Genomic DNA, 17,467 nt, shown 5'->3' with positions numbered 1-17,467 from the left:
GGCTAAGGTTTCCTTATTCAGATAAACACCAGCCCAAACGCAAGCCAGAGCATGCCAGGGGCAGCAAGGCAGCCAGGCCAGAGAGAGGGGCCAGAAAAAAAGGGCTATTCATGTGTGTGTGGTCCCTTAAGAACCGTTTCTGCATCGCCTTAGACCTCCCCTGACCACGCACTCACGGGCGTGTCCTGGCACACCTGTCTGGGCTACTAGGAGGCGGGGCTACAGTGTCTCCCTACAATTCCCCTTTTAGTCTAAAAGAGGATTAAAACTTAATAGTGTAAAACATCCAAAATTAACAATCACAAAGGTAAAATACAAGAAGATACAATAATCTGCTATTGTACATCTTAACTATGTCTATTCCGGCTAAGCCCTAAAGTCATGTGGAAAGGGTGTCTAACTTGAACACCTCCTTCCATTCCCAACTCTAAACAATGAGAAAGTTATTCTTAACTAGGCTTACACTACCCTAATAAACAATAATGGGGAGTGGGGGGCGTAGCATCTTCTAAGTTACTTCCTGCTGAAATGGGATGATGTTAGCCTCGTGGGGTCCTGTGGAAAAAAAATGCTAGTACAGGGAAAGTCTCTAATGGCTTATCTCTAATCCATGTTAGATGGGATTTGCTTGACTGAAGATCTAGGTTGAAATCCTCAACTTGATTGAAGTCAGTACTCGAGGCTCTGGTCGGAGTGTCAGTCGAAATGGAGTACGTTGAATCCAGTGCAGTCGGAGAGGCATGGCCCAATTCTTTTTCCAGAGCATGCAGGGATTGTCGTCAGGCGGGTCTTCATTGTCTGTATGGGACTCAAACATAAGTGTCAGCAGAGAAAGGCAACCATTGAAAAATGACAATTATGAGAGGGTGTAGGCCTTAAAAGAAAGAGCCAAGAAAAGACAAAAGATAGTCCTCAAATTCTTCATTTATTCTGTATTACATCAATTAGCTTCTTGATATAACATAGAAACTTTAAAATTTAGTTAAATAACATGCTTGGATTTTAGGGGAGGAAAGCCAAATCCAACTCTAAATCCAGCATTGATTTAATTGAATAGGGACTAGGAAATGAATAGAAATAGAGTTATTTGAGAGACAGCTGTAAAGTTTACTGTATGGCACGTTCCTTTTGTTCGATGGTTATAGCTACCTTCTTTCCTTTAAGTATCTACCCATGTAGTGTCCTTTGACTTCTGGAGGTGGGTTTTCCTGTGAAGATAAAAACAAAGCACTTCCCATTATTTGGGAGGCTTTTATTTAGTTCATGAGATATACCTCAGTAAATACCTGTCAGTCATCCTTGTCGAGAGGGTTGTCTTTTTCAACTCGAATCTTGATCAATTTTGATGGTATCCAAAGATTTTCTTCTCCTGTGGAAACAAATGCAAAACCCCTACCCCAACATAACACATGTCTGGGTTTCCATACCAAGGTCAGTACATCTTTGAAGTACACTGGTTGATTCAGTTCAGCAATTTTTTCCTTAGTCCACTGTCTTTCTGCAGCTGTTTGTCCTTTTTCATTGGCATTAAGAAAGTATAATGTCAATAAAGCATTATGCAACCTATGTTTGGGGGTTTTGTCTTCCCAGCCTGTCTATGGAGCATCTTCTTAAGTGTTCTATTAGATCTCTCAACCACTTCTTATCCCGTAGGATTGTGTGGTATACCTGTGACATGCTTTTTTATTTATAAAAAATATTATTTTTTATAATATTTGAAGAACTGTTCCATTTTTGTGGAGACATATGCTGGAGCATTGTCAGTTTTTATCTGTGCAGGTATCCCCAAAACTGCCATCACCTCTACTAGGTGTGTAATAACGGAATCAGCTTTTTCAGAGTTGAGAGCAGTAACCCATTGGAACCCTGAGAATGTGTCTATAGTATGATGCACATATTTCAAATTTCCAAATTCCGTATAGTGAAAGACGTCCATTTACCAGATCTCATTCCTCCAAATGCCTTTAGGATTACAGCCTGCTGGCAGCAGAGTTTGGTTATAAAAAGAACAAGTAGGACAGTTTCTCACTATTTCCTTGGCTTGTTGCCAAGTGATGGAGAATTCCTTCATTAAACTTTTGCTATTTACATGATGCTTCTTATAAAATTCTGAGACTTCTAGCACAGTGCCAATTAATAAACAATCAATCTCGTCATTGCCTTGTGCTAGTGGGCCTGGCAGACCCCTATGGGATCTGATATTCGTAATGAACAGAGGATTACTTCTGTTTCTGATTGTTTCCTGTAATTGTAAGAACAACGAGGTTATTTCAGTATTATCAGGGACGAATTCTGCAGTCTCTATGTGCAAAACGACTCTCTCTGCATATTGGGAATCAGTAACTATGTTAAGAGGTTCTGTGAAATCCATAAGCACCATGAGAATTGCATATAATTCTGCCTTCTGTACAGATGTGTACAGACTTTGAACTACTTTACTTACCTCACCTGCTTTATAACCAGCCTTACCTGATTTGTTGGCATCAGTGTAGAAGGGAAGAACTCCAGAAATGGGAGTTTGGCTTACAATGCATGGAAGAATCCAGACTGCCTTTTTTATGAATTTAATTCTGTCGGTTTTTGGGATAGTTGTTACTAATTGTTCCCAAAAAGTTGGTAAGAGCTATTTGCCAATATTCATTATCCTTTCATAAGGAGGAAATTTCATCATTAGTTAAAGGTACTATAATTTCTGCTGGATCTTTTCCAGTCAGCTGACAAAGTCTTAATTTGCCCTTTAAAATCAAATCAGAAATCTTTTCTATATACATCTTTAACTTTTTATTTTGTTTATGTGGCAGAAATATCCATTCTAATATATATAGTGTCTTCCCTCTGCATCAGAATTCCAGAAGGATATTCTTTGGATGGCAAGATGACCAGATGCAGTCTAAATCAAGGTTTATCCGATCTACATGCACATCCAATATTCTGTTTTCTACCCATTGTAACTCTTTTTCTGCCTCAGCAGATAATATTCATGGACTGTTTGGGTCCTTATCACCTTTTAGAGCCATTTTTAAATGCTTTAAGTCATGTTCTTCTACACCAATAATCGTCTGTAATTGAGAAATTTCTCCTAGTAGCTTCTGAAGACTGTTAAGAGTTTGATAACGGTTCTTTCTAATTTGCACCTTCTGTGGTCTAATTATTTGTAAGTCTATCTTATATCCTAAATAGTTAATAGAATCTCCTCTTTGTATCTTTTCTGGGGCTATTTGTAACCCCCATCTAGGCAGAACTTCCTTCACCATGTCAAACATATGTTCCAAAGTTTCCTCATTAGAATCCGATAAAAGAATATCATCCATATAATGATAAACAAGAGATTGTGGAAATTTTTTACGAATTATTTCCAAAGGTTGTTGTACAAAGTGTTGACACAAAATAGGACTATTTAGCATCCCCTGAGGTAAAACCTTCCATTGGTATCTCCGAACTGGCTGTGAGTTATTACGACTTGGTACAGTAAATGCAAATTTCTCTCTATCACTTTCTTTTAAATGGTATAGTGAAAAAGCAGTCTTTCAGGTCAATTACTATGATCAGCCATCCTTTAGGTATTAAGGAAGGCAGTGGCATTCCTGGCTGTAGAGAGCCCATAGGTTGAATTACCTTATTTATGGCTCTCAGGTCTGTCAGCATTCTCCAGTTACCTGACTTCTTCTTGATAACAAATACAGGAGAATTCCAAGGGCTGGTAGATTGCTCTATGTGACCAGCCTCTAGCTGTTCCTGTACTAACTTTTCTAGAGCCTCTAGCTTTTCAGAGGTCAAAGGCCATTACCCTATCCAGACAGGTTCATCTGTAAGCCATTTTAATGGCAGGCCTTTGGTTCCCCTGAAAGCCCATCATTTGTGTTTAGTGTCTGTACAGCCTATGGTTGGTAACTATTTTCCATGGCATCTTACCCCATCCTTCCTACTATCCAGCGATTTTCTAGAATTCTTATCTGACACTGGAGGGTGTTAATTTGAGTATTCCATTGCTGTAAGAGATCACGACCCCAGAGATTTATAGCTCTATCTGCCACGTAAAGTTTCAGTCTTTCTCTCTGTCCTTCCGGTCCAATGCAGACCACCGAGTTAACGCTCCATCATACTCTAGATAGAGTACCAATTCCTAAAAATTGTACATTTGCCTCTTTAAAAGGCCATTTCTGAGGCCAAGACTTCTGAGTAATAATAGTTACATCAGCCCCAGTGTCCACTAAGCCTTTAATAGCTTTACCATTAATTTTTATTTCTAACTGAAGCCTAGAATCCTTAATAGAAGCTTGCCAAAATATCGTTTCTCATTTTTTCCAGTCACATTTGATTCTTCATCACTATTCAAACTACCACCTACAGCAGTATCATTTTCCACAATAGGCAAGGAACTATCTATTCCTCCAGCCATTGATTTAATGGCATTATCCGATTGTTGAAGCCTATTCTGGGTATCTTGTACCTTAGTAACAAAGAAATAAGAGAGAGAGAGACTATTTGAGTTTCTAGTTGGTTACATATGTCCTTTAATTCATCATGGCCCGCTGCCTGTCTAGCCCCTAACGCCTCTGAAACATTCTTTAATTCATCATGGTCTGCTGCCTGCTTAGCTCGTAACATCCCTAAAATATTCTGTAATTCATCACGGTCTTCCGCCTGCTTAACCTGTAAAGCCTCTAAAATAATTTTTAATTCACCACGGTCTTCTGCCTGCTTAACCTGTAAAGCCTCTAAAATGGAGCATCTCCTGTTTTTATGTTACTATAAATGTGCTACATTTCAGCTTGAGTAGTAGACTGATCTGCCTGTATCGTATAAAACATAGAACGAAGCCTATCATCCAGTTTCTGTTCTACCATCTCCATAAGCGTATCTTAAGTCATTCTTGTCCCTTCTAAAACCTTGTTATGCAAAGCTTGCATGTCCTGTAGGCGGGTGGGGAAATCAACCTTCCCTTTGTTCCTGAGGAACGACAGTATGTGAATTAATACATTCACAGCTAATAAGACATATAAACCAGTATTCAGCAAGTCAGCCTGTTTCTCCAGCACTGAATGCCCATAAGAATAGGAGAGATTATATAGTGGGAAGGGCGACAAAAATTCGGCTACATTTACTGGTAATGCCATCTTCAGGTGCAGTAACCATGTCTGACCAAAAGGAGGCGCAGTTGCATGTATTTTGAGTAGGATCCGAAACTTTCAGAAAATTTCTAGCCACTAAGAAATTTTTAGGACGTACCTGGCGGGTATTTGCATCAGGCAGGTGACCTTGCCCACAGCTAAATTTGAAAAGACTCAGCAGCAGATGCATCCAGGGTCTGGCCAAGCGGATGGCGGGCGGAATCCGGGAAACAAAGAAAGTAGTGGCGAGAAGCCGAGGTGGGGACAGCACAGAGGGAACCTGGGAACAGGAGCGCAAAGCGGCAGTGAACGTTTTCTGTGGATAAAAGCTGCAAACCCGCTGCTGTGCCAGCCAGGCGGCTCTGGATTTCAGGTCGCAGGCACACACACAGCTAGATTTGAGCAAGCGTGCAGCGGATGCGTGGCTTTTCCGCCAGCAGCTAGTGTAGCTGTGGTGCAAATTGGAAAGTGCTACCGGGAGTAGCAAAACCCATGTGGGTTCACAGAAGCGGTTTGGGCGGGAAGGACTGGAGAGCTTAACTGTTTAGCAGCCATGCGTTTTTCACAGTCCCTGAAGCTTCTGGCCTGTAAAGCAGAGGCCTGGGATGCAATCACAGAGCCCCTGTGGGCATGCCAGCCTCTCAGGTCGTGGGGGTTTGGGCAATGGGCGCCAAGTGATGATATCGATCTGTAGTCCGTAAGGCTAAGGTGTCTTTATTCAGATAAACACCAGCCCAAACGCAAGCCAGAGTGTGCCAGGGGCAGCAAGGCAGCCACGGCAGAGAGAGGGGCCAGAAAAAAGGGCTATTCACCTGTGCGTGGTCCCTTAAGAACCGTTCCTGCAAAGAACTCAAGAAGCTATTCTCTAAAACACCAAACAATCCAATTAAAAAGTGGGGTACAGAAGTAAATAGACAATTCTCAATAGAGGAATCTAAAATGGCTGAAAGACACATAAGAAAGTGTTCAACATCTTTAGCCATCAGGGAAATGCAAATCAAAACAACTCTGAGATACCATCTTACTCCTATCAGAATGGCTAAAATCAAAAATACCAATGACAGTTTATGCTGGAGAGGATGTGGAGAAAGAGGAACACTTCTCCACTGCTGGTGGGAGTGCCAACTTGTACAGCCACTTTGGAAATCAGTATGGCCATTCCTCAAGAAAATGGGAATCAGTCTACCACAAGATCCAGCAATTCCACTCCTAGGCATATACCCAAAAGAAGCACATCCATATAACAAAGACATCTGTTCAACCATGTTCATAGCAGCATTATTTGTAATAGCCAGAAACTGGAAGCATCCTAGATGCCCCTCAACTGAAGAATGAATAAAGAAAATGTGGTACATTTACACAATGGAGTACTACTCAGTGAAAAAAAAACAATGGAATCTTGAAATTAGTAGGCAAATGGATGGAACTAGAAGAAATTATTCTGAGCGAGGTAACCCAATCACAAAAAGACAAACATGATATGTACTCACTCATATGTGGACCTGCTTTATGATATATAGTAGTGACTGTGTTTTATTGGAGCTATTTTTAATGATGTTGCTCAGAATGGTTTCCTTCCAGATGAAGATTGAGAAGCTAATTAAAAAATAAAAAAATGGTGCCAGGTACCATAAGAGTAACAGAACTGTGCTATTTTCTGGGATTTTGTTTTTTACTTTTTTTTTTTAAATGGAGTGTGCTGGATGTTGCTGCTATTGATGCATAACATACTGCCATTATTGGTATATATATATTATAAAATATATATATATATATATTATAAAATAAAGATAATAGAGACCTGAAAGAAAAGAACCGTTCCTGCGTCACCTTAGACCTCCCCCGACCACGCCCTCACGGGCTACTAGGAGGCGGGGCTACAGTTTTCTGATACTGTCCAGGCTACTAGGAGGCGGGGCTACAGTGTCTCCCTACATAGATCTTTGATGTTTAAAGAGTTTTGATAGTTGGTTTTAGCTGATTCCTGATTCATTAGAATCCCTGCTGACAGATCCCAGAACAGCAGTGTTGATCATAGGCTTGGCTTATGAGCCAAAATCAGGGTGTAAATAAAGTTGTATTGGCACATGGCCACTGGCATTGTTTATAACAGATTCAATTACTTACAACCATGGTGACAGCAGCATTCATTTTATACAACTTCTGAAACATTCCCAATCCATCCTGCCCCAATCACTGTAGCCCATTCTCTCTCTGGTCATGCCCTTTAAGGATTCAGCAATTACCCAGGATTCCTTTGGTCAAAGGCATTTAGCAACTTACAGCTTGTGACTGAATCCTCCATGCCTCCCAGTTTTGCAAAGAAATTTTATGAGAACACAGTACATAAGTTATTGGAGGAGATGATGGAAGCTCTATCCAAGGTCATGTACTTTCAGGCCTCAGCCAAGTTCGTTGTCATTGTAACATAGAATATTTATATGTGAAGGGAATATCATTCCATGCCAGCAACCTTTGCAGCTTGGGTGAGTTTTTCTGGAATTCTTGATTTGGGTATGAGAGGCTTCAACCCCTCTTTTCTATGAAATGCTCCTGTCGGCCCTTGTCCCCACAGTTTTTCCTGTCTTTCTGTCTTGCTTTAGTTCTTAAGAAATAAGAACAGGCCGGGCATTGGTGGCACACGTCTTTAATCCCAGCACTCGGGAGGCAGAGGCAGGCAGATCTCTGTGAGTTCGAGGCCAGCCTGGTCTCCAGAGCGAGTGCCAGGACAGGCTCCAAAGCTACACAGAGAAACCCTGTCTCGAAAAACAAAAAAAAACAAAAAAACAAAAAAAAAGAAGAAGAAGAACAGAAAGCAGAATGAAAAGAGACTTCTGAACTCCTTTTGGGACTTGGTCATTCAGATTGGCTGCAGGAAGGTCCCCAGCAGCCTTGCAGAACAATGGGGACATTCATCTGTGGGGTGCAGAGGGTGTTGGCTCCTGCCTCCTAGCCACACCTGCTTATCCCAGGCCAGCACAGCATGGGCTGGGCCTGTTATGGCATCTTAGATGCTGTCATTTACTCTCATCAATGCTGTTCTTGTTTCTGAGGTGACCCAATCTGTCTCTGGCTGCTTGACCCAAATTCCCATCCCCAGTGGTGATCTCTTATCTAAGGCCAGGCCTGGGCCACTTCAGTTCTCTCATTTTGAAAATGCAGCATAATGAGATTCCCTCCATAGGACTTTTGTGGAGTCTCTCGGAAAACTATCCTAGAAGAAGCAGATAGCCCCTGGCATTGAAGGAAGAATACATTGTTACTGCAGTGGAACCGGTTAGGGCAAAGAGGTCCTGGACTCCTCACATTGCTCTCACTCTATAAGGATGCAGCTGGTGTGGTTAAAGAAAGGCCTGCTTGGCTCCCTCAGAGCCTAAAAATGGACCTCTTTGGGGCTTGGGGTGTTTCCTGCTGTGCTGTGGTGGCCATTCAGCCTCACAGTTCTGTCAAAGGCAGGCCAGGCTCCTGAGAACATCAGCCCAGCCCAGTGTGAAGACTGAAGAGAGAGCCTGTGTGTGTGTGTGTGTGTGTGTGTGTGTGTGTGTGTGTGTGTGTGTGTGTGTGTGTGTGTGTCTGTGTCTGTGTGTGTGTGTGTGTGTGTGTGTGTGTGTGTGTGTGTCTGTGTGTGGTGTGTGTGAATATGAGACTCACCCCCTCCCCTGTTGGTAAAGCCTTTTCTCCCACACCAGACTTGAGGAAGGGGTGCATCATAGAAGGTTCTATAACATAGCACAGACCCTGCCATGGTCCTGTCTCTTTTAATACCAGTGTCTTGGTTCCTTTTTCCTCTCAGAACAATCTGGGCAGATCTCTTGCCACAGTGAGCCCCTGAGGCGCTGCCTGCTATCCTCACTCTTGTTCTGAGTCGTGGAAGACTGTTGTCCAATGTTCTGTATTTCCATCTTCTCGCTCATTCTCAGTTTTTGAGAAGTCTGCCAGACTTCCTCACAGGAGGGCTATACCCCTCACCATGGTTCTCAGCCTTCCTAACTTCAGGGCCACCAAACAACTTCCTCACAGCAAGCACACCTGGAATCTGTTCAAGGCTTTGCCTAGCATGTAACAGGAGCTAGGAGATGATAGTGACACCCCCATCCTCCTTCGTCTGTGTGGTGTTCTGACAACTGGGATTCTTGTGAGAAGCACAGCCCTGTTTTTAGAGAGGCAGGAAGTGGAAAAAATTCCACGTGGGCTCCCATCCAGGATGCTACAAGTAGTTATTACGGAGATCTTGATATGGCAACTGGTTATTGTAAAAGGCTCTTAGAGACCGTTTCCATGTAGAGTGGGGATAAGAGGAGCCTGCTCCATACCAGATATGTGACCTTTGAGCAAGTCCCTGAGCCTTAGGAAGTGGTGGATGTGACCTCCCTTTACTTACGGGACACTGTAGGCATCAAAGGGGACAACATTTATCCACACACCAAACTAGAGGGGAAACTTCTGTTGCTGTCAGTACTCACACCAGCCTGGTTGAATCTCCTCCACCCGATACCACGCAGCCAGAGGCTTCAATGCTAGACACATTCAACCTTTGGATTCTGTGACTGCCCTAGTTTCTGTCACTGTGAAAAGGAAACACTCAGACAAAAAGCAATTTACAGGAGGAAAGGATTTATTTACAAAGTTACATGTTACAGTCCATCACTGAAGGAAGTTGAGGCAGGAACTGGGAGTGTATCTGCCTCGCCAGCATTCAAGAAGCCCTTGGTTCAAGCCCTACCACACACAAAACTAGACAGGTGCTCACCAGTCACCGAAGGTAGAGAGGCAGGAGGATAAGGAGGCCAGAGTCACATAGTGAGTTGAGGACAGCATGGATTACATGAGACCCCCGTGGCAGGAAAAACAAAACAAAACAAAACTTCAAATGAACAGAGTAGTGAGTGCCATTGAGATGTTTCGAGGTGTTGTTTTACTTGATGCTATGGCCATCGTCTGAGAATGGAAGTCACTGTACTGCCTGCATATGTGCAATAGCCTTTTATACTTATGTGACTTAGAAGACAACGTGAATTTTTATAGAAAATGGAGATCATATAAGGAAAAACCTCATATAAAGCTTTTGCTCCAAGCCCAGATCTAACCAGTGATAAAAATGTTTCTGTCCTGCCTTTATTTTCTCATTTGTTTAAGGCTTCATGTTTCTCAAGCTGGCCTAGAACTTACTTTGTAGTCAAGGATGACCTTGTACTTGTGAGCCACTTGCCTCTGCCTCCTGAATGCTGGGATTACAGGCATGCACTACTGTACCTAGGTTATGTGGGGCTGGAGACATATAGGCAAGCCCTCTACTAACTCAGCCTGCTCTCCTCCTGTTGCTTACGAGTACTGATAGATATATTTGGATGTCTAGACAAGTGTATACATGAACATGCTCCTTTTTAGGAATTGGAGTGGTTTTTATATACAACTGAAAACTTGTCTTTGTGGTGTTTCTTCATGCTGTTAAGTCATTTGACAGCTACATAGTTATTAACTCATATGAATTGCTATTGGCATTGAACACAGATGCTGAGGCAACACCAGTATCTGCCTAGTGATTCGCTCTAGCTCACAGATGGTTTCTCTTGCAGTGTTTGAGTCTTTTCTAGCTCTCATCTGGAATAAATAACAGCTGTTCTTTGTGTGTGTGTGTGTGTGTGTGTGTGTGTGTGTGTGTGTGTGTGTGTACATGTATGTGTATGTATGTATATCAATATGTAAGTAGCACTGCAGTGAATACCCTTCTACATAGCAAATGAACTATACTTTGGTCACTGTTATGATAATATTATCTTTCCATGGGAAGGTCATTTTAAAATTAATTTTAAAATCTATAATTGATGGAACTTGGCATTCCTGGCAGTCAATGGCTCTAGGAGGTTGAGTTTAATTCTCTTTCCATTAACACCTTCCTTTCGCATTAGTGCCCCTGTCTTTGCCTGTTTTCTGGAGCTGTAAGTGAGGCTGCTCTGCAGCTCTCTTGTCCGTGCTCTGTCTTTCATGGCAGCCATAGCAGAAAGGGATTTGAGTTAGGAGCCAAAAAGAGAAGGAAGTTATTTTTGGCAGTTTGGATGTAAGTCCTTGCTCATTGCATGGCCAGTTCTGTGCCACTGCTGCACAGTCAGTGTCCATCACAGGTGGATTGCAAGGCTTGGCCTTGCCAAGAACCCTTGGCAGACTTTACTTTCTTTGTGGCAATGGGGCTTGGTAACCAGTGCCACAGAGGAGTCTGCCAAGTACCAGCAGGCTTAATGATCACTCCCTGGCTTTTGTTGTGTGTGCATATTCTCTCTCTCTCTCTTTCTCTCTCTCTCTCTCTCTCTCTCTCTCTCTCTCTCTCTCTCTCTCTCTCTCTCTCTCCTCCCCTCCCTCTCTTTGTCCCTCCCCGCTCTATCTTCTGTGTGTGTGTGTGTGTGTGTGTGTGTGTGTGTGTGTGTGTGTGTGTGTGTGTGTGTGTGCTTATTAGTGCTTATGTATGTAGATGCATGTGTACATTCTGTGGCATACTTGTGGAGGTCAGAGGACAGCCCCAGGTGGTATTCCTCACATTTTGCCTTGTTTGAGACAGGGTGTCTTGTTCGCCAGACCAGTTGGTTGAACTTCCAGGGATGCTCTTGTCTCTGCTGCCTGTCGTGAAACAGTAAGTGGAAGGAACGGTCACTCAGGGCAGTTGGGGTCAGGGGAAGGATGGCTCCTATGTACAGCCTTTCTTGGCAATTCCTCAATGCTGATTGGTTTGATGAGAGAAACCATGGTTTGCCCTCCTCTCTGGAGGATCTAGGTCATACACCTGAGACCTGTTGCTTCTGAGAGCCCTTCTTGGATACACTATGTCCAAGGTGCATCTACTCACCTCAGATAAGGTAATGTACAAACCCCCTCACAGAGGTACACACTGTGAGGCACTCTCTTCAACACTCCAGATCCTGTCAGCCAACATTAACCCTCACAGAGGAATAGCAATGCTAGCTCCTTTTCCATCCTGTTCTTGGCCGTGCCTTCTTTCTTCTGTGTCCTGTCATGGCTTCCTGGAAATGAAAACGTCCAGATGCTGCGAGGGCACCTGTTCTGCTGCAGTCTAATTGATCCCAGCACTTACCAAGAGGTCCTGGCTTGAAAGGCACCAGAGCTCTTTCCCAGAGAGGTGTCCTAAATGTTTTCAACTACTCGGTCTCATCCTTATTGTGAACAGTGAATTTTAGGAACACAGAAAATTTTGGTGGTAATGGCAGGCTTAAATTTTTACTACCAAGGCTTTTGAAGTACAAAGAAAACAGTAAAAGTTCATTAGTAATTAGAAATTTTAATCCTACTGAGGACACATTTTACTGCTACCATAACTGTAAAACACTATGATAAATATAAAAGTATTATATTAGAATTTGGAAGGAATATTTTTATCCTCATTTTCTTATTAAACTCTGTCAAAAAGACTCTTCATTATGCACTGTCCTTAAATAAATAGATTGCCACTAAGACTACAACATAAACAAATATCCCACTATCTGTTTAAAATTGCAATGAAGCTGTTAACAGTTTTTGCTCCTTTTAAAAAAAGGTGAGAAATAATTTTATCACCTGGAAAGCTCTAATTTATGTGAGAATGATTGTTTGCTCTTCATGAATAGGCGATAGCTTATCTGTTTTATTCATTTGCTCATATAAAGCATATTTATTAAGTGATGTAGTGTGTTGGGCAGTGTATCTGTAAGAATAAGTGAGTTTTGGCATCCTCTGTGTCACCCTGCTCCCATCCCATCTGTCTCTGTCTCTCCCTCTCTTGTTCCCTCCCTTTAGCTCTCATTTTTTGTTTATTATTTCTTTACAAGTATGTGTGTCCTTGTTAATGTGTACCACACGAGTGTAGGTGCCTGTGGGGTTCAGAAGAGGGGTGTCCAATCGGTTGGAACTAGAGTTACAGGAGGTTGTGAGCTGCCCAGTGTGGGTACTGGGAACCAGACAAGGCTTCCTCTGGAAGAGTTGTGTGTGCTTTTCACCACCGGGCGATCTTTCCAGACCCATCTGTTAATAGAAATAGACAGTCACTCTTTATAACAAAGTATAATTTTAGACTTTAGGGAAAATAGCTTTAAAAAATCTATGTATTCTATTCCTACTCTCTCTCTCTCTCTCTCTCTCTCTCTCTCTCTCTCTCTCTCTCTCTCTCTGTGTGTGTGTGTGTGTGTGTGTGTGTGTGTGTGTGTGTCGAACACATATATGTACAGGTACATGTGTAGCAGTTGGATGGGCCCCAGAGGTCAACATTGTGTGTGTCTTCCTGTCTTCCTGAGTGGCTCTCAACCTCTTTTTTTTTTTTTTTTTTTTTTTTTTTTTTTTTTTTTTTTTTTTGAGACAGGGTACCTCACTGAGCCTGGAGCTGGCCAGTGAGATCCACGGAATCCCATCACCTCTCTCTACTTATCTAGTGCTGGCATCTATGGGCATGCTAGGGGCTCAACTCAGGTCCTCGGGGCAAGTGCTTTTCCAACTGAGCCATTTCCCCAGCCTGAGAACATCTTCTTTAGCGATACTGTGTCTGTTCTGTGTCTTGCATAGGATAGGTTTCACCATGACTGTCACCAATAACTCAATTAGGACTCTGTTCTATAGTCCTGTAGCTTTTTAACACAATCCCAGAAGATTCCCAGCCCTAAGAGCCTATCCATGTTAGCTCATTTTCTGTTCCCTTTCCCTGGGGAAGAACAGAAAACAAAGCTGCTTCTTCACCCCCTTGTGTTTGTAGCAGTGGCTGTGGTGGTTGGAGGCCATGACTCATGCATGTTTACAGCCTCCCTTCTCTTGCATTGTTAAGTGCAGAAACCTTCCTCAAATACTCTCTTAATATCCCAGAGGGTGGCTAGGAATACAAGGGATTTATTAATCCTTTGTTCTATTGTTTCTCCAATGAAGGCTCTTTTGCTCCTAGGATAAAGCCAGCAATGTCTGGAGTCCTTTTTTGTTGTCACATTTAGGGACTCCTTGATGTTTTGTGGTGTGGTCCTCACACAGAATGTTCTCATGCTAAACAACCAGGAAGATAGACTTCAGTGTTCATGACACATCCATGTTTCTTTTTTTTCTTTTCTTTTCTTTTCTTTTTCTTTTTTTTTTTGTTTTGTTTTGTTTTGTTTTTTGAGACACGGTTTCTCTGTGTAGCTTTGGAGCCTATCCTGCCACTCGCTCTGGAGACCAGGCTGGCCTCAAACTCACAGAGATCCACCTGCCTCTGCCTCCTGAATGCTGGGATTAAAGGCGTGCGCCACCAATGCCCGGCACATCCATGTTTCTGTTCTTCACTCAGGTGAGGCTTGGTGGAATGTGTGACAGCACACTTCCTGTGTAAGCACCACAATATCCGTAGCCTCTAGAATATGACCGCATCCTTACTAGTTCAATAAGTACTCATGAACAGTGATAACTCTAGATTTTATTTAAGTATTTTTCTAAATCTGATTATAGCTAATGTTGGGTTTTCCAGCATGGGTATGAATGTAGAACTCTGCCCATCAATAACCAACAAAAATACAGTCTATTTTTTTTTTAAAAAAAAAAAAAACTGAATTGTCCTGCATAGATGAGGCAGGTATTCTCCAGTCCTACCTGTACTGAGGAGGTGGATAGTAGCTTCTGGGGCAGGGGGAATCATTCTTTTTGAAGAGTACGTGTGGCTTCTGTAGGTAGCCAGCCCCACATCCATGCACATATGGACAGCACTTTAGACACAGTGGGCTATCAGAAAGAGAAAGGGACAAGGAGAGGGGGAAGGATGGGGAGAGAGAGAGGGAGGAGGAAGGGAAGGAGGGAAAGGGGTGAGGGGAAGGGGAGGGGGGACTCATGACGTTGTATACATGAATGAAATCCTAAAAGAATAATAAAAAAAATCTGAGGGCTGAGGATGTGATTCATTTGGTAGGATGTTCGCCTAGCCACACACAAGGCCCTGGGTTCAACCCCCAGTTCTACTAAGAACCAGTCAAGATGGCACACACCTGTAATCCCAGCATTCAGGTGGTAGAGGCAGGAGGATCAGGAGTTCAAAGGCCATTGTTGACTGTATAGTAAGTTCAAGGCCAGCCTGGAATCCCTTAGACTCCTTATCAAGGAGAAAAATAAAGGTTAGGATAGAATATGCTAGACATTAAAATAACAGTGAACTTCATTCTGAAACTGTTTGAAGCCGGCTGCATCTTCATATCATTTCTGTGTGTCTCTAGCCACCCTGCCACATGGAGGAGGAATTCCTGCAGTGCTGAGGTAGGATGGGCCACAGCAAACATCTCTCTGTTGTGTGGACCTTGTGTCCGGGAAGAATCCTCCAGCCTCACTCCTTATCAGAATTGCTTTCTGCACAGATTGCTTTGTTTGCTGGAGTCTGGCCTGGTTGGAGACAGTTCCGGCTCTCTCTGCGATGTGCCTATGTTAGGGGGCATCATCTGTGCCACTTCAGAAACACTTGAGAACTTTTGTTGTTTGTGGTTCTGGGGAAGGATACCCAGGTTTTTGTGTGTACCCCATCTTTTGGAGTGACCTACACTGCCAGCCCAAATTTCAGTTTTATTTTCTGTATTAGAGAGGCAGGGAGAACATGTCCAGACTTTGTGTGTGTGTGTGTGTGGGGGGGTATATGCCCATATGTGTGTGGGTAGGCATACCACAAGAGGATGCTGAGTGTCCTGTTCTCTCCCTTTCTCCATTTACTCTCTTGGAATAAGGTTTCTTACAGAACCCAGAGCCATACTGGCAGCTAGCAAGCCCTAGCATTCTTCTCTCTGTCTTCCATGTATCTTCCACTCACCCGTGCTGGGTGTCACAGGCATTCGTGGTCTCACATGGCTTTTTATGGCTAGGGTTCTGAACTCAGTCCTCCTGCTTATGCCTAATGCTAATACCCGAGCCTCTGTCCAGCTTTTTTACATTGTAGTTCAGAACACTGTCATCTACAGAGTTCATGCTCAAGCACCATTCAATAAAATTACCAAAGAAAAAAACCCTGCAAAAATATCTCCCAATGTTTTAAGTAAGTTTGTAAGTTGGTGTTGGGCTACGCTCATATATATCCTGGGTGTCCTGGGGCCACAGGTGGATATGCATGGCCAAACCTGCAGAGGTTTTCAGTTCTCTTCCTTTTCTTTCACAGATCTGAAGAAAACACTTGCTGTACTACTAGATAACATCTTGCAACGCATTGGCAAGCTCGAGTCAAAGGTGGACAATCTCGTCAATGGCACAGGAGCAAATTCTACCAACTCCACCACAGCTGTCCCCAGCTTGGTATCGCTTGAAAAAATTAGTGTGGCAGGTAAGGTTCGCTGTTCCCTGCCCAGCCATGGGACTGAAACCCTGCCTAAGACCACAGCACCATTGCTCTATTGGTACAATATAAACTTCATAAGCTTGGCATGATTGTTGTGAAGGCAAGCTTATACTTATTTTTTAATAAAAAATATTGAGATGTTTTTGTGTGGTCCCCTCAGAGTATCTGGTGGTTTCTCCGACACGTATGCAGATAAAGAGCTCCTAGAATTGAGTTCTACCGACACGATTCAGAACATAGATGAAGTGAGTTGTAGAGATTATCAGAGATGCTCCCAGCAGATGAGTTATCTCTCTGCCCAACTCTTGTCAGTTGCAAAAGTCTGCTAGTTATTAGGATGTGGTAGTGCACTCCTATAATCCCAGCACTTGAGTGTGGGAGTTCATTAAGGAGTTCAAGGTCATCCTCATTTATACAGTGAGCTTGAGGCTGTCCTGGCCTATAGGAGAATCTCCCAGGAAACTAAAACACTTAATGGCCAAAGCTGAGGAATTTTAACAGAAGGTAAGATAGTACTGCTTTGTAACACAGAGTGTGAAATAAACTCTCCGTGGTTGCAGGCAGATATAAATGAATGATTAAATTCATATGAAAAAGGGGGAAAAATGGAAGAAGAATTCGAAATAATTTCTCATTACCCAGACGTTATTCTGGCAAGCAAGGAGAACATAACTCCCTGCCCTTAAGTGCAGGATAAGTGTCATGATTGTGTTCCCAAGGTTATAAGAGGGGAAGAAAGGGCAATTAGGGGCTGAAGTGTGGCTCAGTTGGTAGGATGCCTGCCTGGAATCAATTCCTGTACCTCATAAAGCAGGTGTGTCAGTGCATACCTGTAATCTGAGTACCCAAGGTGGAGGCAGGAGGATCAGGAATTCAAGGTCATCCACTGTGGTGTAGAGAGTTTGAAGCCAACCTGGGCTATGGGGGACCCTCTCTCAAGAAATAAAAATAAACACTAGATAGCCAGTGTGATAGATAGAACCCTCCAGATCCTGGAAGTTTAAGGTGACTGGCCACTTACTGCCTGTGGTAGCTTCTCTCACCCTTCTTGTTAAAG

General features: G+C 43.0%; 1 protein-coding gene across 4 annotated transcripts in view; it reads left to right on the top strand.

The window, feature by feature from the left end:
- Positions 1 to 17,467, top strand: part of Mgat5 (alpha-1,6-mannosylglycoprotein 6-beta-N-acetylglucosaminyltransferase) — a 292,133-nt gene that overhangs the window by 103,941 nt on the left and 170,725 nt on the right. For all 4 annotated transcript variants that reach the window (XM_027417769.2, XM_027417768.2, XM_027417771.2 and 1 more), the window contains one exon: positions 16,234 to 16,395. In XM_027417769.2, the coding sequence (XP_027273570.1) occupies positions 16,234 to 16,395 (162 nt within the window). The remainder of the gene's footprint in view (positions 1 to 16,233; positions 16,396 to 17,467) is intronic.

This window comes from Cricetulus griseus, chromosome 5 (genome assembly GCF_003668045.3).
Source record: "Cricetulus griseus strain 17A/GY chromosome 5, alternate assembly CriGri-PICRH-1.0, whole genome shotgun sequence".
In the NCBI taxonomy this organism is placed as follows: domain Eukaryota; kingdom Metazoa; phylum Chordata; class Mammalia; order Rodentia; family Cricetidae; genus Cricetulus; species Cricetulus griseus.
This window is presented reverse-complemented; position numbering and strand designations above follow the sequence as displayed.